This window comes from Anolis sagrei, chromosome 7, assembly GCF_037176765.1.
Source record: "Anolis sagrei isolate rAnoSag1 chromosome 7, rAnoSag1.mat, whole genome shotgun sequence".
NCBI lineage: Eukaryota > Metazoa > Chordata > Lepidosauria > Squamata > Dactyloidae > Anolis > Anolis sagrei.
Window position 1 is genome coordinate 16118873 of NC_090027.1, and position 26327 is coordinate 16145199.

Sequence of the window (26327 nt, forward strand, 5' to 3'; positions counted from 1 at the left end):
CGTGAGGTCTCTTCCAACTCTTTGATTCTATGATTCTTCTCTTTTTCTTTTTTCTCTCCACTATTGTTTCTTTTCTATCTTCTTCACACCTTTTTTTTCTTTTTTTTATTATCTGATTTTAATCTTGTCACAGAAAATTCAATAAAGATACTAAAAAAAAACTGAACAAGCTGGTTACACCCTCAGAGACTGCTGTTAACAGTGACATGACCTTGGAGGTGTCTACGGACAACGCTGGCTCTTCGGCTTAGAAATGGAGATGAGCACTACCTCCAGAGTCCGACAGGACTAGACCTATTGTCAGGGGAAACCTTTACCTTTAAGTAATAATGGACATTCACTTGAAACAAACACAGATACACACTTTGTAGGGAATTGTTTTAATCACCACACTTTTTATTATTATTATTCATACCGTCCTGTCACAAGCGTTTCCCCCCAACCCCAAATCTTCATGCATGGCAGGAGGTTGGAAAAAGAGGTCTGAACAAAGGCAAGAGGCACAGTGAATAGCAACAACTGAAGTAGCAATGATTCTGCATGATGTTTGGTATTCCTAACAAAAAAATAGTTCTGAAGAATCCCTAGAAAGCCACTGATGGCTGCTATAGCTATCCTCAAGGGCATACTCCTCTATTGTAACAGAAAGAAGGGCATAGATTTCTTTAAGTACACTCACGAGAATCCTCAAAGCTGCTAAGCCAAAAGGACGAAGAGGAGGAGGAGGGCCCCGTAATGTGTCTTAAGGAGAGTTACCACAGGACACGTTTTGAAAAGGCTCCAGTTGTGTTTGCAAACCACTGGAGGGGAGACAAGGGATAAAACAGAAACCTTTCCCAGAAATGAAGTAGGTAATTCAGGTTCAGCTTCCACAGATTAAAGCAAAAGGAACATTTGGAAATGAAATAATGAGCAGGGCCCACAATCTATCTTTAAAACCGTCATTCTACAAATTGCCATTAAAGGAAAAGAAGCTGGAGCAGATGAACCGAGAGCGGCATTAAGATCCCTTGCTCACATAATTGTTATCACATCATGCATAAAAAAGGAGGAGAGAATGGGATTCCACCTCGCTACAGGGTTAGCTTTGACCCGTCAAGCAAATAGCATAATGGGTCGCTGTGAGTTTTCCGGGATGTATGGCCATGTTCCGGAAGCATTCTCTCCTGACGTTTCGCCCACATCTATGGCAGGCATACTCAGAGGTTGTGAGGTATATTGGAAGCTAAGCAAGGGAGGTTTATATATCTGTAGACAGTCCAGGGTGGGAGAAAGAACTCTTGCCTGTTGGAGGCAAGTGTGAATGTTGCAATTAATCACCTTGATTAGAACTGCAAAGCCTTGCAGCTTCGAGGCCTGGCTGCTTCCTGACTGGGGGAATCCTTTGTTGGGAGGTATTAGCTGACCCTGGTTGTTTCCTGTCTGGAATTCCCCTGTTTTCAGAGTGTTGTTCTTTATTTCCCGTCTTAATTTTAGGTTTGTTTTTTTTTAATACTGGCAGGCATCCTCAGAGGTTGTGAGGTATGTTTGAAACTAAGCAAGTGAGGTTTATAGATCTATGGAATAATGTCCGGGGTGGGAGAAAGAACTCTTGTCTATTGGAGGCAAATGTGAATGATGCAATTAACCATGTTGATTAACACTGCAAAGCCTTGCAGCTTCAAGGCCTGGCTACTTCCTGACTGGGGTAATCCTCTGTTGAGTGGTGTCAGCTGGCCCTGATTGTTTCATGTCTGGAATTCCCTTGTGTTTCGAGTGCTGCTCTTTATTTACTGTTTTGATTTTGGAGTTTTAAAAAATACCGGTAGCCAAATTCTCTTCATTTTCATGGTTTCTGTAGAAGGTCCCATTGGAAGCAAGTGTGAATGTTGCACTTAATCACCTTGATTAGAACTGCAAAGCCTTGCAGCTTCAAGGCCTGGCTGCTCCCTGACTGGGGGAATCCTTTGTTGGGAGGTATTAGCTGGCTCTGGTTGTGAGGTATATTGGAAACTAAGCAAGAGAGGTTTATATATCTGTGGAATAATGTCCAGGGTGAGAGAAAGAACTCTTGTCTGTTGGAGGCAAGTGTGAAATTTGCAATTAATCACCTTGATTAACATTGCAAAGCCTTGCAGCTTCAAGACCTGGCTCCTTCCTTCCTTTGTTCCTTTGTTAGCTGGCCCTGGTTGTTTCCTGTCTGGAATTCCCCTGTTTTCAGAATGCTGTTCTTCATTTACTGTCCTAATTTTAGAGTTTTTGTAAAATACTGGTAGCCAGATTTTGTCAATTTTCATGGTTTCCTAATTTCTGTTGAAATTGTCGACATGCTTGAACAAAATCTGACTACCAGTATTAAAAACTATATAAAATTAGGACAGTAAATAAAGAACACCACTTCATTTTCCTTTTCAAAACTGCCTACCCCTGTAGTCAATGTGCCTATGCAAGTTCGACAGATGTCATTTCAAATGCAATGTTTGAATCCAGATGTGACACAAACACGTTTGACGTCAAAACAAATAGCAGATTAGCAATGCAAAGTACCACACAATTATTGCAGCACAAAGTTGTACCACTCCTGCTTGACTTAGCTACTCGAGATGTTGTCTTTATATTATGCTTCGTTTAAAAAAAAGAGTGGGAAATTAATCAAAATCCTATCTAAAGGCAATAAGGCTTTTTAGAGTTCCCAAAAAGATAACACAGAAGTCAAGGTCCCCTTTTACTAACCAAGCAACACAACACACGCATACACGAGCTTTCTCTATTTAAAGCAATGCTCACCACACTTCCAAGCTAGCACTGTTTCCAAGGCATTTGTTTATTGCCTGCTTCCATGGTATTTGTGTTTGGACCCATGTTTCAAGGAATTTGAGCAGAAGGCTTTTGCTCTAAAGCAGTGTTTCTCAACCTGGGGGTCGGGACAAAGGGGTAGCCAAAGATCATTCAGAAAACACAGTATTTTCTGTTGGTCATGGGGGTTGTGTGGGAAGTTTGGCCAAAATGTATCATTGGTGGGCTTCAGAATGCTCTTTGATTACAGGTGAACTATAAATTCCACCATCTACAACTCCCAAATGTCAAGGTCTATTTTCCCCAAACTCCACCAGTGTTCATATTTGGGCATACTGAGTATTTGTGCCAAGTTTAGTCCAGATACATCACTGTTTGAGTTCACAATGCTCTCTGGATGTCTGAATGTTACCAAACCCTTCCAGTATTTTCTGTTGGTCATGAGAGTTATGTGTGCCCAGTCTGGTTCAATTGCATCGTTGGTGGGCTTCAGAATGCTCTTTGATTGTAGGTGAATTATAAATCCTAGTAACTACAATTCCCAAATATCAAGGTCTATTTTCCCCAAACTCCACCAGTGTTCAGATTTGGGCATATTGAGGATTGTGCCAAGTTTGGTCCAGATTCATCCTAGCTTAGTCTCTGGATGTAGGTGAACTACAACTCTCAAGGTCAATGCCCACCAAACCCTTCCAGTATTTTCTGTTGGTCATGGGAGTTAAATGAACTATAAATCCCAGCAACTACAACTCCCAAATGACAAAATCAATCCCATCAGTATTCAAATTTGGGTGTATTGGGTATTGGTGTATATCAGATATTTACATTATGATTCATAACAGTTGCAAAATTACAGTTATGAAGTCGTAACAAAAATAGTGTTGTGGTTGGGGGTCACCACAACATGAGGAACTGCATTAAGGGGTCGCAGCATTAGGAAGGTCGAGAACCACTGCTCTAAAGCAAGGGGAGAAATTACCCAAACATCCAAGCTTTTAAAATCCAAGCAGCTTGGTCCTCACACAAAGAATGTGGTTTGAGGGCATGCTTCTCCTTTGAAAATTTACTCACTGAAATAGAAGGGAGTTGCACAAAAATACGGCAGAAACCTTGCACAGATCCATCAGGAACTTGCCCTGAGCAGCCACCAGAAGGCTAGTCTCCAAAAGCTGGAACTCACAGTCCATTTCCTCCAAGGCAAACTTCTGGTTTAAGTGGGTTGCGGACGATAGGGCTCAATCTTAAAAGACGCCTTATGCTATCTCAGAAAGCTGAAATTGTACTTGAATGGCAATCTGCCAGCATTAGAAAACCCTTCTGTTTTTCCTTAAGTCATTCCTATCTCCTGAATACTCCATATTCAGAAAGTAATTTGGTCCCGCTGTGTCTGGAAAGGATATTTTAGGCCAATACCTTTAGCCCTAGGAGAAGGAAACTATTATATGCTGCCAAGACTGATTTCCTATTTTCACCTGAAAATCAAAAGAAGGCAAAGAAACGGTTCTGCATCACTGGGCTGGTAGAGAGAGGGCTACAGGGCACAGAGCAATGGCACTTTACCCTTGAAAAGCCACACACAATTTCACCTCAAAGAATCGGATTGGACAAGAGTCATTCTTTCAAGTATTGCTCGTGTTCTCCCTCCGCGCGTGGACCGCTACTCAATAAGTTCCACATAGTTGGCAGGGAACATCCCAAAGTGGCCGTCGGGGCCGTAACCGCGCCACCAGCCCTCGTCGATCATCTCAATGTTGGTGATAATATTCTCAGGGTCAAAAGAGATCTCAGTGTCATCAGCTGAAAGGCAGATACAGTCCAATTCAAGGGAGTGGAAATCAAATTATTAAAAATCAGCAAAAGGCGAGTATATGCTATTTCCTAAGAAATTAACTCACACATGATATTCACAGGGATTCTAATAGAGCGGGATGGCAGATAACAAAGGATGGATGCTGCCCAGCTTTGATAATCCACACCAAAGGGCACCTTCTAATTATTATTATTATTATTATTATTATTATTATTATTATTATTTGCCCAGAGGTTGGGAAGATTACCTTTTTGATCTTCCCAACCTCTGGGCAAATAATAATAATAATAATAATAATAATTATTATTATTATTATTATTATTATTACATCACACAGTCCTAGACGCTTGGGAAGTGTTCGAATTGTGATTTTGTGATACGAAATCCAGCATATAGATCTCGTTTGCTATTGCACTTTTGTGTAATTAATAATAATAATAATTACATCACACATAAAAATATATCACACAGTCCTAGACGCTTGGGAAGTGTTCGATTTGTGATTTTGTGATATGAAATCCAGCACAGAGATCTCGGTTGCTGTGACCTATTGTGCTTTTGTGTCAATAATAATAATAATAATAATAATAATAATAAACATGTCAAGCTATTCTAGGACTTCCGAATTCAGACAGACAGAGCTTTGGAGCACAATACTCCTGATCTCACGATCGTGTTAAAAAGCAAAGTATGGATCATTGATGTTTCAATCCCAGGCGACAGCAGGATTGAAGAGAAACAACTGGAAAAGCTGACACAATATGAGGATTTAAAGATCTAACTGCAAAAACTCTGGCACAAGCCAGTCAAGTGGTGATCGGCACACTGGAGGCAGTGCCTAAAGACCTTGGCCTGCAGTTAAACACAATCGGTGCTGACAAGATTACCATCTGCCAGCTGCAAAAGGCCACTTTACTAGGTCAGGAGTATTATGCTCCAAAACTCTGTCTGTCTGAATCCGGGAGTCCCAGAGGAGTTTGGCGTGTTCATTCTCTGTAACTTTTTCTGGCTTGTGATCCCATTATTATTATTATTATTATTATTATTATTATTATTATTTTATCTGTGTTCTCATGGTGATAGATAACGAGATGAAGACAGTACCTGTTAGTATCAAGGTAATAATATTTATTTATTTGATCAGTCATATGACCATTTCAAAATAGAACACGAGTAAAAAACAAGGCAACAAGGTAAGTCAGAATCTTATTTTCCTGGTTCTTCTCCTTGTTAGTATCAAGGTGAGAACAATGGCACTGAGGGAAATATTTGCAAGCCAGAAGGAAGAATTGTCATGCTCTTCTATTAATTTTTAGTTCTTCTTTCCTAGTACCCTCACTATGCCACGTTTCCATCCATCTTTTCACAACCAAATTAGGTCAGAGTTTCTAATCTACTTCATATGTGGCATGTTCTCAAATGACTACTATCTTTGTTGAGGGTAAGAAAAATGCTATCATGTGGCAACAAATGCAAATTTATTTCACATGTGATTTGGCTTTCTGGCTGCATCAGCTATGGGTTTTGCCTTTATAAGTGGCAAAATAGTAGCTCATCCTAGGATTCATTTGAAAAGTGAACAGAGAAGGCAGAACTTACCAGCTTGATAGTCATATAGAGCTCGAGCACATAAACCTTTGCCCTCAAGGTTTACATTTTGTTGATAGACATCAGTGTAGTCATATTTACTATCTTCAGACTGTTCCTACAAAAGAACAGTTAACGGAATAAAGTAATATATGCCAAATGGATTGACAGTTACTATGACAGACTATTGATATCTCACAGTTAAAACTCCTGTAAAAAAGAAACCATGCTATCAAACACCCATCTTATTTATACACTCGGAAAATAATCGATTCAATAGATTTGAGAATGGATAAGACCATAAGGAAGGCAGGGAGTTTCAGGAAAACATCTATTTCTGTTTTATTGACTATTTTAAAGTCTTTGACTGTGTGGATCGCAACAAATTGTGGCAAGTTCTTGGTGGTCTGGGCATACCAAATCACCTTGTCTCTCTCCTAAGGAATCTGCATAACGACCAAGTAGCAACAGTAAAACTGACCATGGAACAACAGACTGGTTCAAGATTGGAAAAGGCAAACGGCAGGGTTGTATACTCTCACCCAACCTATTCAACTTGTATGCAGAACACATCAAGCGACGTGCGGGGCTTGATGAATGCAAGGCTGGGGTGAAAATTGCTGGAAGAAACATTAACAACCTGAGATATGAAGATGATACCACTTTGATGGCTGAAAGTGAGGAGCTGAGGAGCCTTCTAATCAAGGTTAAAGAAGAAAATGCAAAAGCTGGGTTGCAGCTAAACATCATAAAAACCAAGATTATGGCAACAAGAATGATTGACAACTGGGAAATAGAGGGAGAAAATGTGGAGGCCGTGACAGACTTTGTATTTCTAGGTGCAAAGATTACTGCAGATGCAGACTGTGGCCAGGAAATCAGAAGACGCTTACTTCTTGGGAGGATAGCAATGTCCAATCTCGATAGAATACTGAAGAGTAGAGACATCACACTGGCAACGAAGATCCGCATAGTTAAAGCAATGGTATTCCCCATAGTCACCTACGGATGTGAGAGCTGGACCATAAGGAAGGCTGAGTGAAGGAAGATAGATGCTTTTGAACTGTGGTGCTGGAGGAAAGTTCTGAGAGTGCCTTGGGCAGTGAGAGGATCCAACCAGTCCATACTTCAGGAAATAGAGCTTGACTGCTCACTGGAGGGAAGGATATCCAAGGCAAAGATGAAGTATATTAGCCACATCATGAGAAGACAGGAAATCTTAGAGAAGACAATGATGCTGGGGAAAATGAAAGGAAAAAGGAAGAGGGGCCGAGCAAGGGCAAGGTGGATGGATGGGATCCTTGAAGTAACTGGCTTGACTCTGAAGGAGCTGGGGGTGGTGACAGCTGACAGGGAACTCTGGTGTGGGCTGGTTAATGAGGTCACGAAGAGTCGGAAGCGACTGAACAAATGAACAACAACAACAAGACCATGAGGTGTTTTAGGAGAGGACTAAAGAACCCTTCCTTTAGTCCACTACCTGAAACATTGCATGGTCTTGTCCATTCCCAAATCGGATGTAATTGCTCTTGGCACTTCCTATTGTATCTCATATTTACCTATTTTGACACTGCCAAGAGTGATCTCTTTTCTAGATCACCTTTAAAGACAACCATTTCCTCTTAAGGGCTTTTTATATTTTAACAGTATTTTTTTATAATTTATCTCTTTTATAATCTCCCCAGTCTCTTTTATATGAACAGTTTCCAGAATCAAAAGTTTAATGTAGTAATTCTTTTTGTTGTTGTTTATTCGTTCAGTTGCTTCTGACCTTTCATGACCTCATGGACCAGCCCACGCCAGAGCTCCCTGTTGGCCGTTGCCACCACCAGCTCTTTCAAGGACAAGCCAGTCACTTCAAAGATACTATCCATCCATCTTCTCCTTGGTCGGCCCCTCTTCCTTTTTCCTTCCATTTTCCCGTCTTCTCATTATGTGGCCAAAGTACTTCATCTTTGCCTCTACTAGCCTTCCCTCCAGAGAGCAGCCAGGCATTCTTTCCTGGAGTATGGACTGGTTGGAACTTCTTGCAGTCCAAGGCACTCTGGAGAATTTTCCTCCAACATCACAGTTCAAAAGCATCTATCTTCCTTCACTCAGCCTCCCTTATGAGCCTCTCACATCCATAGGTTACTACAGCTAATACCATTGCTTTAATTATGCGGATTTTCATTGCCAGTGTGATGTCAATAATCTTCACTATTTTATTGAGATTGGTCATTACTCTCCTCCCAAGAAGCAAACATCTTCTGATTTCCTGGCTGCAGTCTGCGTCTGCAATAATCTTTGCACCTAAAGATACAAAGCCTGTCACTGACTCCACATTTTCTCCCTCTATTTGCCAGTTCTCAATCAGTCTGGTTGTCATCATCTTGGTTTTTATGATGTTTAACTGCAACCCATCTTTTGCACTTTCATCTTTTACCTTGCTTAGAAGGCTCCTCAGCTCCTCCTCGTTTTCAGCCATCAAAGTGGTATCATCTGCATATCTAAGGTTGTTAAAGTTTCTCCCAGCAATTTTAACTCCAGCTTTGGATTCATCAAGCCCCACACATCGCATGATGTGTTCTGCATAAGAGTAATTCTACTGCCACAGTATTGACGTTCTTACAGCCTTTTACACCCTTACATGGCCAGATGAAGAGGAGAGCTCATAAAAACTGGCAGATCTGTCCATGTGACGGAGCAAACTAAATTGTCCCTACTTCCAAAATAACGTATTCAAATAATCAAATTAATGGCTATGTCTGAAAACAAAACAAAAATGTAGTATAATATTACTATTTTAAAAAACCTGATCTTCCTTACACGCCTGTTAGACAAAACAACTGAGATGTAAGTTTCCAAAAAATTCACCCCAGGATTGACATAATAGCCATCTTTAAATATTTGAGGGATTCCACAAGAAAGAGTGAGCTTATTTTCTGCTGCCCTGGAGACTAGGATTCAGAACTATGGGTTCAAATTATAGGAAAGGAGATTCAACCTGCATGTGAGGAAGAAGCTCATGCCCATAAGGAGAGCTGTTCAACTGTGGAACTCACTCACTACTCCAGATCTAGTGTCTATAACTCATAAGGAATACACCTCCAACTCCAATTGACTCACAAACACCTTTCTTTCACCAGATCTAAAGGGACTGACCTCAGGTGGCTCATCATAAATAACTCGTTCGCTGGGGGGCTCTTCATACACCGCATCATGCGTCACTTCTGGCTGGTAGACAGGAGCGGCTGGTGTGTAGTTATTCTGTTTGACAGAATCACCTGAAAAGAAGCAAAACAGTATTTTCTATTTCAAATTTGTCAGATTCACTACAGTTTTTCTACTATCTGAAATACTGGTTGTATATTTTTATATCCTGTTTTCCTCAAAAGAAGCTGGAGATAGCATATCGCGCTTACAAATCCTGCAGAAAACCTGCACAAAAAAGGAGTTGGCATCATGCTCATACATCAAACAAAAACTTTATTTACTCAGATAAGTGGAGCTGAGTATTTTTGTGTATTTTATAATGTGGAAATAATTCACAACTGTATTTTGTGATGTGAATTTTCTCATACATTTTGGCACAACAGTTACGTCCTTCTTTTGTTTTCTCTTTCACATTTGGCAGTTATTTTCTTGCTATTTTTCTCCCATCCTTCAATTACCAATTAACAAATTCAGGCTATTTTATGTGGGACTGTGGTGCAGCTGGCTAGAAATTCAGCTGCATTAGTATCACTACTGACCAAAAGGTCATGAATTCGAAGCCAGCCCGGGTTGGAGTGAGCTTCCAACCAAAATTGCGTAGTTTGTTGTCAACCTTTGCAGCCCAAAAGACAGTTGCATCTGTCTAGTATGAAATTTAGGTACCACTTATGTGGGGAGGCTAATTTAACTGATTTACGAGGCCATACAAATCTCCAGGAAGTATGCAAAGAATGAGGAAGTACTTCATCGGTGTCACAAACGGACGGTGAAGCGATAGCTCCACTGGTGGCCAGGAGCTGGAATGTTAAATAGCCTCTGAGTGTCTGTCTATATATATGTTGTGTGTCTGTGGCATTTAATGTTTGCCATGTATATGTACATTGTAATCCGCCCTGAGTCCCCTGCAGTATGAGAAGGGCGGAATATAAATACTGTAAATAAATAAATAAATAAATTGATACAATACGTAAAGGCAAAGGTTTCCCCAGACATTAAGTCTAGCTGTGTTCGACTCTGAGAGTGGTGCTCATCTCCTTTTCTAAGCCAAAGAGCTGGCGTTGTCCATAGACACCTCCAAGGTCATGTGGCCAGCATACTGCATGGAGTGCCATTATCATCCCACACAAGCGGTACCTCTTGATCTACTCACATTTGCATGTTTTCGAACTACTAGGTTGGCAGAAGCTGGGTCTAACAGCAGGAGCTCATCCCGCTCCCTGGATTTGAACCATCAACCTTTTGGTCAGCAAATTCAGCAGCTCAGCGGTTTAACCTGCTGCACCACCAGGGAGCACATTTAACCATAATCAGCTCTACTTTTTTAAATCTTCTGAGATACAAAAGCCATTTGTCTTGATCCAGCAAAAGGATAAACATATATAAAGCAACAGGACTGGGACACACATGTTTCAAGGAGCACAAAATACAAACACCCCATACTGCAGACAGAAATACTGAAGAGGAAAGAAAACAGAGGGAAAACATGGTACTTCTCTTGTTAGATAAGGAACGATAACTGAGCTAATAAGCCAGACAGCATGTTGACATCTGAATGCGTACTTTCTTGTACTACTGGAATAGCTGGTGACTCTACAAATCACTGGGGGCTTTATATGCATTAACAGAAAGAGCACAGACCTATATTGAAACTAAATCTAGCTACTGGAGAATAGACTGTGCAAAAAACTTTGGTAATATCCATTTGGAAAGCAAAATATATAGGAAGAATGGAAATGTGCTTCATCAGAGAACAGGCTAGAAGAGCTTTGAAATTATATTTTTGGACTACAACTCCCAGAATTTTCTAGTTAAAAAGGACTGTAGTCAATCAGGAGAATGACAGGAACCAACAGTTGAAGACATTGCTTTTGAAAGCTTTGCTGGCTAAGTCAATGTTTAGAAGAAAAAATATTTGGTTGCTTAGATGACAGAAGTCAACTGTAAATATATCAAACAGTAGATTTCAATTTATTAAAGGCGACCTGTTAATTATGGACTCTTTTACTGCTTTGTGGTTGGAACTTGTGAGATCACTATCTATCTATCTATCTATCTATCTATCTATCTGAAAAACACTGTCAGCTATTAAAATTTTTGATGCAAAGAACTACAATTTCTTGCTCTCTCATAGCATTTTACCAGTTTCAGGAGCAGGAGAGACTGGAGGTGTGTCATGTACAGATGAGTGAACCACAGGAGGAGGGTGAACCTCTTGAACAGCAGGATGAACAGGGGACGCAGGAATCTCCATGTGATTATTCTCCTGCAGAAAAGGGCTCCGTAACTTGCCTAAGAAAGTGGGGGAGGTTAATGCAAAAACAGGATCTGGTAAGACACACAGTCCTTACTACTAACATGTGCTGAGTAGGGCCTGGGCAAGTGACTCAATTCAACCTCAGTTACTAAGCTATAGCCTCCTAATTGTCTACAGCTCCCCATCATCTTATATTACTGATTATCCTGGCAAGAGATGGTGAAAGCTGCAATACAGTGTTTCTCAACTGGGGGTCAGGACCCCTAAGGGGGTCATGAGGGAATGTCAGAGGGTCGCTAAAGACCATCAGAAAGCACAATATTTTTGTTGGTCATGAGGGTTCTGTGTGGGAAGTTTGGCCCAATTCTATCACTGGTGGAGTTCAGAATGCTCTTTGATTGTAGGTGAACTATAAATCCAAGTAACTACAACTCCCAAATGTCAAGGTCTAAAAGGTAAAGGTTGTCCCCTGACATTAAGTCCAGTCATGTCTGACTCTGGGGTGTGGTGCTCATCTCCATTTCTAAGCCGAAGAGCCGGTGTTGTCCGTAGACACCTCCAAGGTCATGTGGCCGGCATAACTGCATGGAGCGCCCTTACCTTCCCGCCGGAGTGGTACCTATTGATCTACTCGCATTTGCATGTTTTCGAACTGCTAGTTTGGCAGAAGCTAGGGTTGACAGCGGAAGCTCATGCCAGTCCCCGGAATCGAACCTGCGGCCTTTCGGTCAACAAGCTCAGCACTTTAACCCACTGCGCCACTGGTCAATTTTCCAAGGTCAATTTTCCCCAAGGTCTATTTTCCCCAAACTTCACCAGTGTTCACATTTGAGCATATTGAGGATTGTTGCCAAGTTTGGTCCAGATCCATCTTTGTTTGAGTCCACAGTGCTCTCTGGATATAGGTGAACTACAACTTGAAAACTCAATGTCAAATGCCCACCAAACCCTTCTGGTATTTTCTGTTAGTCATGGGAGTTCTGTGTGGGGAGTTTGGTTCAATTCCATCGTTGGTGGAGTTCAGAATGCTCTTTGATTGGAGGTGAACTATAAATTCCAGGAACTACAACTCCCAAATGACAAAGTCAATCCTTCGCAACACCACCAGTATTCGAATTTGGGCATATCAGGTATTTGTGCCAGTAAATGAAAATTTCAGATCTGAAAATATCTGCATATCAGATATTTACTTTATGACTCGTAACAGTAGCAAAATTACAGCTATGAAGTAGCAACATGAATAATTTGATCGTTGCGGGTCACCACAACATGAGGAACTGTATTAAGGGGTCGCGTCATTAGGAAGGTTGAGAAACACTGAGCTAGAGTTACATGTTTCTTGCCATTGGCCTAAATTGGTTTCTCAATTCAAACACCTGGGGTGGGAAAGGGAACAATAATAATAAAGGGGAACTTGCAAACCACACACTAGAGCAGTTTGTTCAATGCAGCCTGTTTCACATAGAAATCTGAGCACAAAACTCCTTTCTTTCTAAAACGTAAGCACATACATTGTTTTTAGATGCCAAACTCTACAGTGACAAAGGGTATTTTAAGACAGAACATCTCACACATAACAAGGGAAGAGTGAACACACAGAGTAACACAACATTGCTATACTTGAATACTTGAATTTTGTCTTGTCTGAACCACAGCAGCCCAACATTCCCCTTCCGTATTCCCAGCAGGAGTGGCTCTCTAATCCCTTACCTTAGCTTGCTGGCTGAAGCCTAAGAGAGTGGACCTGGCAAAGCCATGCCATCCATTTTAGCAAAGGGAGCCGGGTGGAAGCCATTTTAGTTAGGTTTTCCTTGAGTGGGCGTGTTCAAGTCTTAGCGGGGAAATAAGGAGGCTAGGATTGGCTAGAAAGATGGGAGCGGAGCCTAAGTTGTTTAGAGGGGAAAAGTGTCCTTTTAAAACAGAGGCTTGAAGTCCCAGTTAGTCAGTTGGAGTTGGCGTTTGGGAGTTAAGAGAGAGAGTTGGTGTTAGCTCAGAGCAAGTTTGGGTTTAGAAAAGAAGATTGGGTTAGTCTTTTGTGAGGAATTCAGAGTAGCTATTAGTAGATAGCTAGAATACTGTTGTGGCGCAGTGCCCAGTTAGTGGACAGTTCAATTCCAAGGGAAGTCTAGTTCAGGATAGTTTTGGCTAGATTCCTAAGGATCAGTTTTGGGAGTTACTGTCAGAGATTAATTTCCTGAAGTAATTTTCTGTGGTGAAACTTTGAAGACTTGTAACCCAGAAGTGTTTATGATTTTACTCTAATGCAACCACAAGCTTTACATGCCAGTATTTTCTGAAACCATTAAGCATTTATACCTGAATTAATTCAAGCAGGTTCAATAAACATTCTTGTCCTTATACCAGCCTCAGTGTGTGTACCTTCGTGATCAAAGTATTCATAAAGTCAGTTTCACAGCAGCCACTAAGAAACTATAGTGGCCCAGTGTGTGTTACAGAACAAACTCACAATATTACCTCGGCCTGATTATTATTGGAATGGTGGCAGCAGGATTCATTTGAAGAATCATTTTAAATCTCTCAAGTTTTAGTGTTTCCCTGTTCCTACCTTTTAAAATACTAAGTGTCTCTCCCCTTCTCTGCTTTAAACTCCGCTGGTAGTGTTATATAACCAGTGGGATATATTTCAACGACTAATTTAAAGAGAAATTCAAATCTATACAACTGTTTCAGAAACCATACTCCCTCTTCCTTTTGACAGCTTCATATTTTTGGTGAACAGCCGCGTTCATGCACTTTAGGTGGTGCTTGATCGTTATAGATGGCATTCAGCCTGTGTATGTTGACAAAACAAAGCCACTGTAACTGCTAGCCAAGCACTCATGAGCAGTACTTTTTGCCTTGTGATATATCTGGTTCTTGTCTGTTGCTGTAGCTAAATGTACAGGAACTTGCTTTGAGATGGTTGTAGCATGGATTGAAGTCACAGGGAGGAATTCTCCTTCATCTGACATGTTGTAGTTTGCCAGCCATGCAAGAAGTGAAGTGATATACTGTTTCTTCTCTTCTACTTATGAGATTCCAACCCCACCTCCATTGCTTAGTATCATAACCCACACTAAAAAACCAAAGACGCACCATCCCTTTAGTGCCCATGTTACATGTACAAATTGTTATTGACACAAGTCTTAGTTCATCAGCTATAATGGTTTTGCCACCAAAACTGGGGGAAGCCTTTGTGTTTATGCCATTTTGATGCTCTTCAACCTGTGGCCATCCAACTCCCAGAAGATCTAGCCAGTTTGTTCAATCATCAGGAAATCTTGGAGCTGAAGTCCAAAACACTTGGAGGGCTGCAGGTTGAAGAAGCTTGCTTTAAGCAGCATTTTCCCCTGCTCTCAGCATGCACAGCCTATCTGTAGCCATGCTTTCAAGAAAGGAGCGAGTTGTTGTCCTTGATACCTGGCTGGGAACTGCTGGCCGCTCCTTCTGTAGACATGGACCTCTCCTTCTGTTTGAAGATATCACGAGGATTCATTGATCTTTGAGCTATTAGCGATGCTGCTTCCTGCATGGAAAAAAACTATAATGATTCCTAGAAACACATAGTAAATCAGGGGAGAAAAGTAAACTTACTAGTACTGATTAGAGCTGCTATCTAATTTTTGCATGCAAGAAGTGGCTGTCAATATATGAAGTCACCTCTAATCCATTCAAGGGGGAAAACAGGCAAGCAACAGAACAGAATTTAACAGCCTGCACCCCGCCCCCAACTCTCTCTCTCTCTCTATACACACACACACACACATAACAACATGCTAAAAACCTGAAAATGATATTCTTCAGAAATTCCTGGGCATAATAATTAGTTACTGGAAGAAATTGTTTTTATAGATTCTTATCGTTTTTATTGCTTATATGGTTTTTATATGTATTTATGATGTGATTTAATTGCTTTTAACTGATGTATGTATGTATGTGTATATGTATATATATATATAGAGAGAGGGAGGGAGGGAGCATCTAATTGTTGGCGGTCTGTACACTGCCCTGAGTCACCTTCAGGCTGAAATGGGCGCGATAAAAATGATGTAAAGAAAAAAGAAAGAAATACTCTAAGCTTAAAAAAAAAAAAAAAATTGGCACCAAGACCAACCTCCATTGAAACCTCCCACTTCAAAAACACATTCAAACTTGAAAATAAACAAGCTAGTATTACATTTTTGCAATAATACTGAATAAATAGCTTTGTCATAAGCTTAGTATTTGTATGAGATTATCTCAGCAGACCTTTCTGTGTCATTTAACTATGTTAATTATTGAGCATCCAAGGGTGAATTAAAAAAACCCAATCTAGAGTCCATGCTAAATAGTGACTTTTAAGGGGAGTGACAGAAGAAACAAGTTACTGGTACTTGATAGATGGAAGAAGACCCTAATCAAATTACTGACGGATATAGAACAGAATTAGTGAGAAGGCACAACAAGGAGGGAGAGGAGTCCAAGTTAAGGGCAGATGCCTGAAAGAAAACCAATCGTTGTGTACAAAAAGAAAGGATGGGAGGGGGGGGAGTTATCAGGGGTCCCAAATGCAACTGCGTTTGGTGGGGACGAGGGACAAGGCCTTCTCTGTGGTAGCCCCCCCGACTCTGGAACTCTCTCCCCAAGGATATCAGAGAAGCCCCAACACTGGCAGTCTTTAGGAAGAGCTTGAAGACGTGACTGTTCCAATGTGCCTTTCCAGAATAAGAAACTCCTAGCATCATGTCCCAAATGCACTTTATTAGAGATTTAAGATTGTCTGCACACCGCATCTATCTCTAAAAACCTATCCATTTTACCTGTCATGTCCAGCATTTTTAAATTTTATTCATTACATTTGGCCCGGCCTTAGTTTTTAAATGCGTCATGGTGTTATTTTCTAATGTTTATTGCTATTGCTTTAATGTTTATTGTTCTGCTTTATGAGTTTATTTATTGTTGTATTTGTTATGCTGTTGTTTTATTGATGTGTTGGGCCTTGGCCTTTTGTAAGCCGCACCGAGTCCTTCGGGAGATGTTAGCGGGGTATAAATAAAGTTAATAATAGTAATAATAATAGCTGAGCAACTTTCAGAGCCCAAACCAAAGGTCCAAGAGAAATGAAGAAAAGATTCAAGCAAGGACTATCTTCCAAGGCTGCTGGAGCACGCCATCTTGAGGACCATACAACTGGAACAGGAAGCAGCACTATTTCCATTCTTGATATTGTGCCAAAGAATACCTCAAGATTCATCTGCATAGAAGTGCATATATATAAGTGCCTGTAGCGAGGGGGGGGGGGGTTAGGAGTTCAACCCCCCCCCCCAAATATTTCAGAATTTTTAAAAAACTTGGTTTACTCATGGTTAACCCAATCCCCATGCTGCTAAGTCTATGAGATGCAAAAAATTAAGAGTCCCTCCAGAACTGCAAGTACTATCTCAGGCAAATATTGGCAATTTATTCATACTGTCATTACTTGCAGCAATAGCCGATGTAGTGAAGCAACCAAGTTGGATGTGTGTGTGTTGAATGTTCTCATTAAGAAGGACAGACTTGGTGGAGGTGGTTGACAGGGGCGGAGCTGCAGGCTATGGAAGGCTGTTCTGCCCTCTGCTGTGCTCTTTGCTTCAGCGTGAGCTAGGAGGCAGGTTTCAACCCCACCCCCCCGAAAATTTCAACCCCTCCCGAATTTTTTTTTCTGGCTACGGCTCTGATAACTGCATATATAATTTGCTGAATCAACTGTAGTCAAGTGTGGATATACAACTGCTGGATTATTTGTGTAATATATCCACACTTGAAGTTATATTTCGATACAAAGTGTGCATTGTTATTTGAAATGCTTATATATAGCTCAGTTTTAACTAAGCGCCTATTTGCAAGAGGTGACTGGTATAATTTACAGAAGATCGGGGACAAACCTGGACAAACAGATCAGTTCTTATTCAGCATTGAGAAAGAGCATGGAGAGGATAAATTCAGAGACTGATTGCAGCAAAGTTAGAGTTTTAATGTCATGGCAGCTGGTGCCTGGCAAGGAGCTCTTTACCTGTGCTTTCTCCACGGACTCACTCCTACGGAAACCCTTCTGCAGCTTGCTGTGCTCTTCTTCATGTTCCTTCTGTAACATAAGATAATTCTTCAAGGTAAAGTAAAGCACAGATAGGTCTAAGCAAGAGAGAGTCTTGAATGAGAATTGTTGGAGTTGTGGGAATGAGAATTCAGAACCTGGCCAACGGACATACACCTCAGCCTTTGTTATGAACTATTTGTTCAGTGTCCCTAGGAGAATGACCAATGAACACAATAGAGTCCAGTTTTCTTTACAGGTCTTTTGAGAACTATGCAGATGAACAGTGTAAAAAATGCAATGACCATGAGGGCAGTTTCTATCAAATGTGGTGGACTTGTAGAGAAGCACAAAAATATTGGAAATTAATACATGAAGAATGTCAAAAGATATTTAAGAAAAAAAAATCCAAAAAAAACCCAGAATATTATTTGTTAGGAATAATTGACACAGACTTAAAATTAGATTCAAATGAAGATATCCTTTTGATATCCCCCCTCCAGTGGGGTGTGACTCAGCAATCTGCAAGGAGGCCTCTACATCTATAAAGCTGAGTCCACAGGCCTGCCAGGGACTGAGTCTGCTGTGCTGCTGTGAAGGGGCAATAAAGATCTCCAGCCTGCTCCCAGGACTCCTTGTGAGTAGCCAGCAGCCCAGGCCTCCTCCAGTGGGGTGTGACTCAGCAATCTGCAAGGAGGCCTCTACATCTATAAAGCTCTACATCTGCAGCCGCCATCTTGCGTCTCGCTTTTCCATTGCCGCCGCCGTCCCTTCACCGCTGCCGCTGCGACCGGACCACCGCTGGGGCCAGGGCCGAGCCAGGGCGTCCCGCTTCTCCATCGCCGCCGCCGTCCCCTCACCGCCGCCGGTACGACCGGACCACTGCTGGGCCACGGAGAGTGTCGCGGCCGCTGAGGCCGCCATCTTGGCGCCCCGCCTTCACCATCGCTGCCGCTGCTGCGACCGGTCCACCGCTGGGGCCATTGGGCCAAGCCAGGGCACGGAGAACGCCGCGGCTGTTGCGGCCGCCATCTTGGCGCCTCGCCTCACCATCGCCGCCTTTCCATCGCTACCGCTGCAGCTGCTGGGCCGCCGCTGGGCCATCGCTGCCGCCTTCCATCGCGGCCACCACCATTTGGCCCGCCGCCTTGTCATCGCTGCTAGATTTCACCTTTGCCACCACTGCTGGATCTTCTAGAGTTTCATCTTTTCAGCGTTGACTAATATTGTGTAGAACCTTTGTATGTGCCTTAATATTGTGTAGACCTCTTGTGCTGGCCTCAGTAGTGTGTAGACCTTTGGTGCTAGCCTTAATAGACCTTTAAGCCAGCCCCTATATTGATACATACTGAATGAGAGTTTGATTGACCATCTGTGCTGCCCACCGCTGAGTTGTCACCTCCGGAAGCCCCATCCGCTTGTATACCAACCGTCTAAAGATTCCACCGGGGATCATATCAATAGTTAACTAATTTGCCATCACTTTCATCCCCATTGGAGGGTAATATATACTACCAACTTAGTATATTCCTGGTTGTCATTTGTACCAATATGGTGAGAACATAATAGAGCACTTTAGGCGCCTGCCGCCTGCTGCTAGATTGCACCAGCACTTTCGCCCCTTCCCCATCCCTCCGTGCCGCACTTTAATTATTGTCGAATAGAGCACTTTAGACCTAGCACTTTATGATTGTGCCCGATAGCACGTAGTGTCTGCTGTTGATTAAATACTACTATAGACAGGGCTGCATTTAAAAACTTGCACTTTAAGATCTAGCCCATTGGTGTGGCTGGAACACCACCACCATCTGTATTGCTGCTATCCATGTGGTTCCCCATCCCCATTTATGTACTGTCCCTGTTACTTCTGTGTAGCGGAGGGGGCAAAAAAGGAGGTGGGTTGGAGCCTGCGAACGAAAATGGGATAGGGAGGGAGGGGGAGGGGGAGAGAGGATGTTGGCAAGAACCAAAAAATCTAACAACGAGCAAAGTAGAAAGCAATTTCTTGACTATGGATGGCGGCATGGAGGGGGGGAGGTCTTCCACTAGCCGAGGGGCCCCCATAGAGGTCGTGGTGGGAAGGAGGAGATGCGGAAAAAGGAGACCTCAAATTCGGCCTAATTCGGAACGCTTATCCATATTAACAACCCCCAATCGGTCTCCTAAGGTAAATTGGTGTAACCAGGTGAGCGGACCCTCCGGCTTGAAGGTGGTGTTGTTGAACGCCAGATCTGTCAACGGAAAAACGACCTGGATCCAGGATTTAATCCTGGAGGAGCGGGCAGATCTGGCGTGCATCACGGAGACCTGGTTGGATGAAGCTGGGGGCGTAAATCTCTCCCAGCTTTGCCCTCCAGGTTTCTCCGTGCAACACCAACCAAGAGCCGGAGGACGGGGAGGCGGGGTCGCAGTGGTCTATAGAGATTCCATCCATCTGACCAGGAGCCCCATCCCGCAGACCACAAATTTTGAATGCGTCCACCTGAGGGTGGGTGACCGGGACAGAATAGGGATTCTGCTAGTGTACCGTCCACCTCGCTGCACTACAGTCTCCCTACCTGAGCTAGCGGGGGTGGTCTCGAGCCTGGCGGTGGAGTCCCAACAGCTCCTTGTGCTGGGGGACTTCAACATCCATGCCGAGGCAACCCTCACAGGAGCGGCTCAGGACTTCATGTCCGCCATGGCAACCATGGGGCTGTCCCAACGGATAACTGGCCCCACCCACTGTGCTGGACACACATTGGACTTGGTCTTCTGCCAGGGATGGGAGCAGGGTGGCGGTGTGGAGGAGCTGTCTATCTCTCCGTTGCCATGGACCGACCACTTCTTGATCAGATTTAGGCTCACTGCGCCCCCTAACCTCTGCAGAGGTGGAGGACCCATTAAGAAGGTCCGCCCCAGGAGGCTTATGGATCCGAATGGATTCCTGACGGCTCTTGGGGATTTTCCCGCCACCTCGGTAGGTGACCATGTCGAGGCCTTGGTCGCTCTCTGGAATGGGGAGATGACCAGGGCAATTGACAGGATCGCTCCGGAACGTCCCCTCTCGAGTAACCGAGCTAAACCAGCCCCTTGGTTCACTGAGGAGCTGGCAGCGATGAAGCGAAGGAAGAGGGTACTAGAGAGCGTGTGGCGCTCGGACCCAAGCGAGCCAAATCGAACACGGTTTGTGTCCTTTCTAAGGGCATATGCCGCGGCAATAAAAGCCGCAAAGAAAACTTTCTTTGCGGCTACTATTGCGTCTGCAAAGAACCGTCCGGCGGAGCTGTTTCGGATTGTCAGAGGTCTTTTAACTCCCCCTACCTCAGGTGGGAGCCCTGACAATTCGGTCACGCGCTGTGAAGCATTTGCTCGGTTCTTTGCAGACAAAGTCGCTTTGATCCGCTCTGAGCTGGACGCCACATTAAGTGCAGTCTCTGTGGATGTGACACAAGCACCTGCTTGTCCTATTTTGTTGGATTCTTTTCAGTTTGTGAAGCCCGAGGATGTGGACAAGATACTTGGAGGAATGAGGCCCACCACGTCCATCCTAGACCCCTGCCCATCCTGGCTTCTGAAGGAGGCCAGAGGGGGATTGGCCGAGTGGGTAACGGTGGAGGTGAATGCCTCCCTTCGGGAAGGCAAGATTCCAGCGAGCCTAAAACAGGCTATTATAAAGCCGCTGTTGAAGAAGCCATCACTGGACCCCACCAAATTCGAAAACTTTCGGCCTGTTTCCAATCTTCCCTACTTGGGCAAAGTCATGGAAAGCGTGGTGGCCTCACAACTCCAGGTATTCTTGAGAGACACGGATTATCTGGATCCAGCACAGTCTGGTTTCAGACCGGGACATGGTACCGAGACGGTCTTGGTCGCCTTAGTCGATGATCTGCGCCGGGAGCTAGACAGGGGGAGTGTGTCCCTGTTGGTGCTCCTGGACCTCTCAGCGGCCTTCGATACCGTCGACCACGGTATTCTTCTGGGGCGCCTTGCAGAGATGGGTCTCGGGGGCACTGCTTTGCAGTGGCTCCGGTCATTTCTGGAGGGCCGTACCCAGAAGGTGTTATTGGGGGACTCCTGTTCAACACCACAGCCTTTGACCTGTGGGGTTCCTCAGGGCTCCATCCTGTCCCCCATGCTGTTTAACATCTACATGAAGCCGCTGGGTGAGATCATCCGGAGTTTCGGGGTGCGGTGTCATCTGTACGCAGATGATGTCCAACTCTGTCACTCCTTCCCACCTGCTACTAAGGAGGCCGTCGAAGTCCTGAACCGGTGCCTGGCCGCTGTAATGGTCTGGATGAGGGCGAACAAACTGAAATTAAATCCAGACAAGACAGAGGTACTCCTGGTCAGTCGCAAGGCCGAACAGGGTATAGGGTTACAGCCTGTGCTGGACGGGGTCGCACTCCCCTTGAAGGCTCAGGTTCGCAGCTTGGGTGTGACCCTGGACTCGTCGCTGAGCCTGGATCCCCAGGTTTCAGCGGTGACCAGGGGAGCATTTGCACAGCTCAGGCTCGTGCGCCAGCTGCGCCCGTATCTTGGGAAGTCTGACTTGGCCACGGTGGTACACGCTTTGGTCACATCCCGCCTCGACTACTGCAACGCTCTCTACGTGGGGCTGCCCTTGAAAACGGCCCGGAAGCTCCAGCTAGTCCAGCGCGCGGCAGCCATGTTGTTAACAGGAGCAGGGCGTAGGGAGCACACAACGCCCCTGCTGTCCCAGCTCCACTGGCTGCCGATTTGCTACCGGGCCCAATTTAAGGTGCTGGTACTATCCTACAAAGCCCTAAACGGTTCCGGCCCAAAATACCTTGCAGACCGCATCTTGGCCTACGAGCCCACGAGGACCTTGAGATCATCCGGGGAGGCCCTTCTCTCGATCCCGTCTGCCTCACAGGCATGCCTGGCGGGGACGAGAGAGCGGGCCTTCTCGGTGGTGGCCCCCCGGCTGTGGAACGCCCTCCCTGCTGAAGTTAGACAGGCGCCCTCCCTTATGGCCTTTTGTAAGAGCCTGAAAACATGGCTCTTCGAGTTGGCCTTTAACTGAGTGCTATATCTTGGCAATGATGACCGGAATGGACCACGACTATGAGACTGACTATGACCCATGATATGACGAAGCGGATTTTTAGTATAAGTATATGTCAAGTAGTAGTAGCATGTTATGTATTGTTCTGATTACTGTAAATTGTCTTTTCTATGTTGTTGTTCACCGCCACGAGTCGCCCCCTGGGCTGAGAGTGGCGGTAAATAAGTGCAAGTAATAAATAAATAAATAAATAAATAAATGTACCTGTTGACTGCCACTAGGATTATTTTTGCAAAAATGTGGAAACAGAGGGAAATACCAGATTTAGATCAATGGATAAATAAATTAAGAGAGATAAAGGACATGGACAAATTAACATTTTTTATTAAAGAGAAACTAGTAATCCGATTAAACAAACAAACTGGTCACAAGTAGAAGAATACAATGAAAGGAGAAAATGAAATAATTATTAAAAGAACGTTTATAAGAAAGGACATAAATGCAGTCAATGCTTAAGCTATTTTTAAAAATAATTTTCTTGGGGTTTTTTCTTATTATATTAAACACAGAAGATTACTGACTGTCAATGTTCAAAAATGCTAAGGATTAGATGGAAGTCACAATTTTTATAACAATTCTTTTTTTCCTTTTAATTTTTCTGGGTTTGTAGTATGGGGTTGTGCAGAAGTCATTGATACTATGTATATGTTTAACTGTTAGAATATATTTGTGTTGGTAACAGTAGCTGAAACTAGACTTAACTGGTTGTATCCACAGTGAGGTTGCCAAGGAGACCAGGCAGGAGAGTGAGAAGTGGGTGGAGCCAAGTAGACAATGTTTTGTGCGTCTTTGGGAAAAGAGGCAGTCGGAGTTGGCAGTTGAGAGTGGAGAGTTGAGAGTTTGTTGAGAGTAGAGGCTTGAAAAGCCTGGGAGAGCAGTGTGTGTGAATAGCTGAAGGTTTTTCAGTCTAGGAAGGCTGAAGGGAGAAACCTAGCCAGTTTCTTTAGTTAAAGTAGACTAAAGGAAGCTCGTTTAGATCACTAGTCAGGGAAGGACTAGAGATCAGGGATTTGATCAAGAAAAGATCAAATTGGAAGGCTATTCACATTAGGAAACATTGTTTATTAAAGTGCTTCACCTCAGTAAACGTTAATCACGAGTTGTGTCATCTAGAAGAGTGGACTGTATGACAAACCAAGTTATATTCAAAGTTCTATAAGTTATTCAAAGTTATTTAACAGCCTGCAACCATACGCTTTGTACATAATAAACTTGTTAACTTTTGTTGAAGACCGTCTCATCTCCATTAATCTGCGTCTGTGGAGCCAAATCTCATTGGTGGTACCTCCAATGCCTCACGTTGGTGGCAGTTACCTTAATTTATAAATAATAATTGGCCTCCCTAATAATAAATTCTAATACACAATTGAGGCCTGAGATTAATTACATCCATAGTCATCCACACCTGTATAATTGGTGGCAGAATTAAGAACGGACTGTACAGGGGTAAATCTTTTTCTATTCTAAGATTCTTTTTTTGTTGTATTTTCCTACTTTTCACTCACAAGATTGTTCCCCCACTTTACTTGGAAAACAAACTCTACCCCCTTTCCCCCCACTTCTTTTATTCTCAAAATAAAATGAAACCTTTTTTTTTTAATAAAAAAGTAGTTTCACTATTGAACTAAGCAATCTCCACACTATGCCTCCAAATCTTAGGATGCAGTTTCAATTGGTTCCACATCATTTCTGCAAGCAAGGCAGATTCTCTCCTAAGTCTTAATGACAAAATATATTCATGGAAAGGACATGTTCCATTTCTGTAATGGACATCTGTGAAATTGCCCATTTGGACCCTTTTAGAGAGTGACATAAGCTTCTAGTTCACACATGTGCAAACTCGGGCCCTCCTGGTGCTTCTGACTTCAACTCCCACAATTCCTAACATCTGGTAGGGTGTTAGGAATTGTGGAATTTGAAGTCAGAAACACTTGGAAAAAGGGCCAAAGTTTGCCCATGCCTGATGAATCCAAAGAACAAATAGGAAACCGAACAGTTCCTATTGATAATGCTGCAGTGGTACACAAAAAGGAATTGGGTAATTTAGGTTGGATACGCTTAATATATGGTACCTACAGATGCATGGGTGGGTGGGGGGCTACAGCCAAAACTTTTGAACAGTGGTTCTCAACCTGTGGGTCTCCTGATGTTTTGGCCTAAAACTCCCAGAAATCCCAGTCAGTTTACCAGTGTTAAGATTTCTGGAAGTTGAAGGCCAAAACATCCAGGGACCCACAGGTTGAGAACCATTGCTCTACAAGGTTCTGAATGACACACTAGGCAGAGGCATGATAATCCCATTTTTATGAGTCAGAGAGTACAAAGAACAGGAAAAAGGTGACAATTTCAGACCTCTTACCCATTGTTGTTTATCTTTGTTCCTTGATTCCGTTTCCTGTTGTTGCTGGAATTTCCTGAAAATTTAAAATATATAACCATGATTAAACAGAAACTATGTCCATAGGAGCCCAACTTTCACAATGTTATTGCCTTTGTGTGAGAAGAGAACATCCATGGGGGCCCCAACCCAATAAATGATGCTTGCTTACACCCACACGTGAGAGCTAGCCTTTAGGGGCCCTACTAAAATAGTTTAGATGAATTTCTTTTGTCTTCCTTATTCTCCAATAAATTTCCTGTGACAATAAAACATAATGTATTGTTGAAGGCTTTCATGGTAGTGAGGTCTACCTCTGAGGATGCTTGCCATAGGTGCAGGCGAAATGTCAGGAGAAAATGCCTCTAGAACATGGCCATATAGCCCGAAAAAACCTACAACAACCCAATAAAACATAAGCTTTCTATTTTACATTATAAGCAATTATTCAGGAGGTTCTTGTAATGTAACAGAGAAAACATGTGTTTTATTGCTTCTATCAGAAATTTATATTGCATTATTATATAGCCCTGCTGTACTTAACTTACTATAAAAAAAGGTTTTCCCTTGACACTAAGTCTAATCGTGTCCGACTCTGGGGGGTGGTGTTAATCTCCATTTCTAAGCCAAAGAGCCGGCGCTGTCCATAGATGCCTCCAAGGTCATATGGCCAGCATGACTCTATGGAGTGCTGTTACCTTCCCACGTATTGATCTACTCACATTTGCATGTTTTTGCACTGCTAGGTTGGCAGAAGCTGGTGCTAACAGTGGGAGCTCACCCCGTTCCCTGGATTCGAACCGTCAACCTTTCGGTCAACAAGTTCAGCAGCTCAGTTTAACTCACTTTGCCATCAGGGAGTCCTGCTATACTTGGTATAGATACCACATATTTCCAGCTTTTTCCATTCTACACTTCACTCTGTCATCAACCCATTAATATAACTGAAAAATTCATTTGCATCATTTTTGAAATCCAGTCACAATGTGTACTTCATGCATTTATTTATTGCTCTTCTTATGTATTATACATGATTTTAACGCTGGTATTTTATTGCTCTTCCCTGGTTGTAATTCATAAGGTGTCCTTTGGAATTGCAAATGCAAGACATGAAATTAAGTTTAAAAAACTGCAAGCTTAAACATGCAGCTTCCTCATCTTTTCGAATGAAAGGACAAGAAAGAGCTGCTTTCTGTTATTATGAAA

The 26327-nt window shown here is 43.1% G+C and overlaps 1 protein-coding gene across 2 annotated transcripts in view; it reads right to left on the bottom strand.

The window, feature by feature from the left end:
- Window positions 1-375: 375 nt before the first annotated feature.
- The window catches only part of DBNL (drebrin like), a 45921-nt gene continuing 19969 nt past the window's right edge, over window positions 376-26327 (bottom strand). Inside the window, exons 8-14 of one of the 2 annotated variants that reach the window (XM_060787662.2) lie at window positions 25104-25158; window positions 17653-17724; window positions 15042-15147; window positions 11507-11656; window positions 9317-9438; window positions 6185-6290; window positions 376-4572 (exon numbers count right to left, since the gene is read on the bottom strand). In XM_060787662.2, coding sequence (XP_060643645.2) covers window positions 4433-4572; window positions 6185-6290; window positions 9317-9438; window positions 11507-11656; window positions 15042-15147; window positions 17653-17724; window positions 25104-25158 — 751 coding nt within the window. In that variant the 3' untranslated portion in view covers window positions 376-4432. The remainder of the gene's footprint in view (window positions 4573-6184; window positions 6291-9316; window positions 9439-11506; window positions 11657-15041; window positions 15148-17652; window positions 17725-25103; window positions 25159-26327) is intronic. The other variant, XM_060787663.2, reaches the window with a different exon arrangement.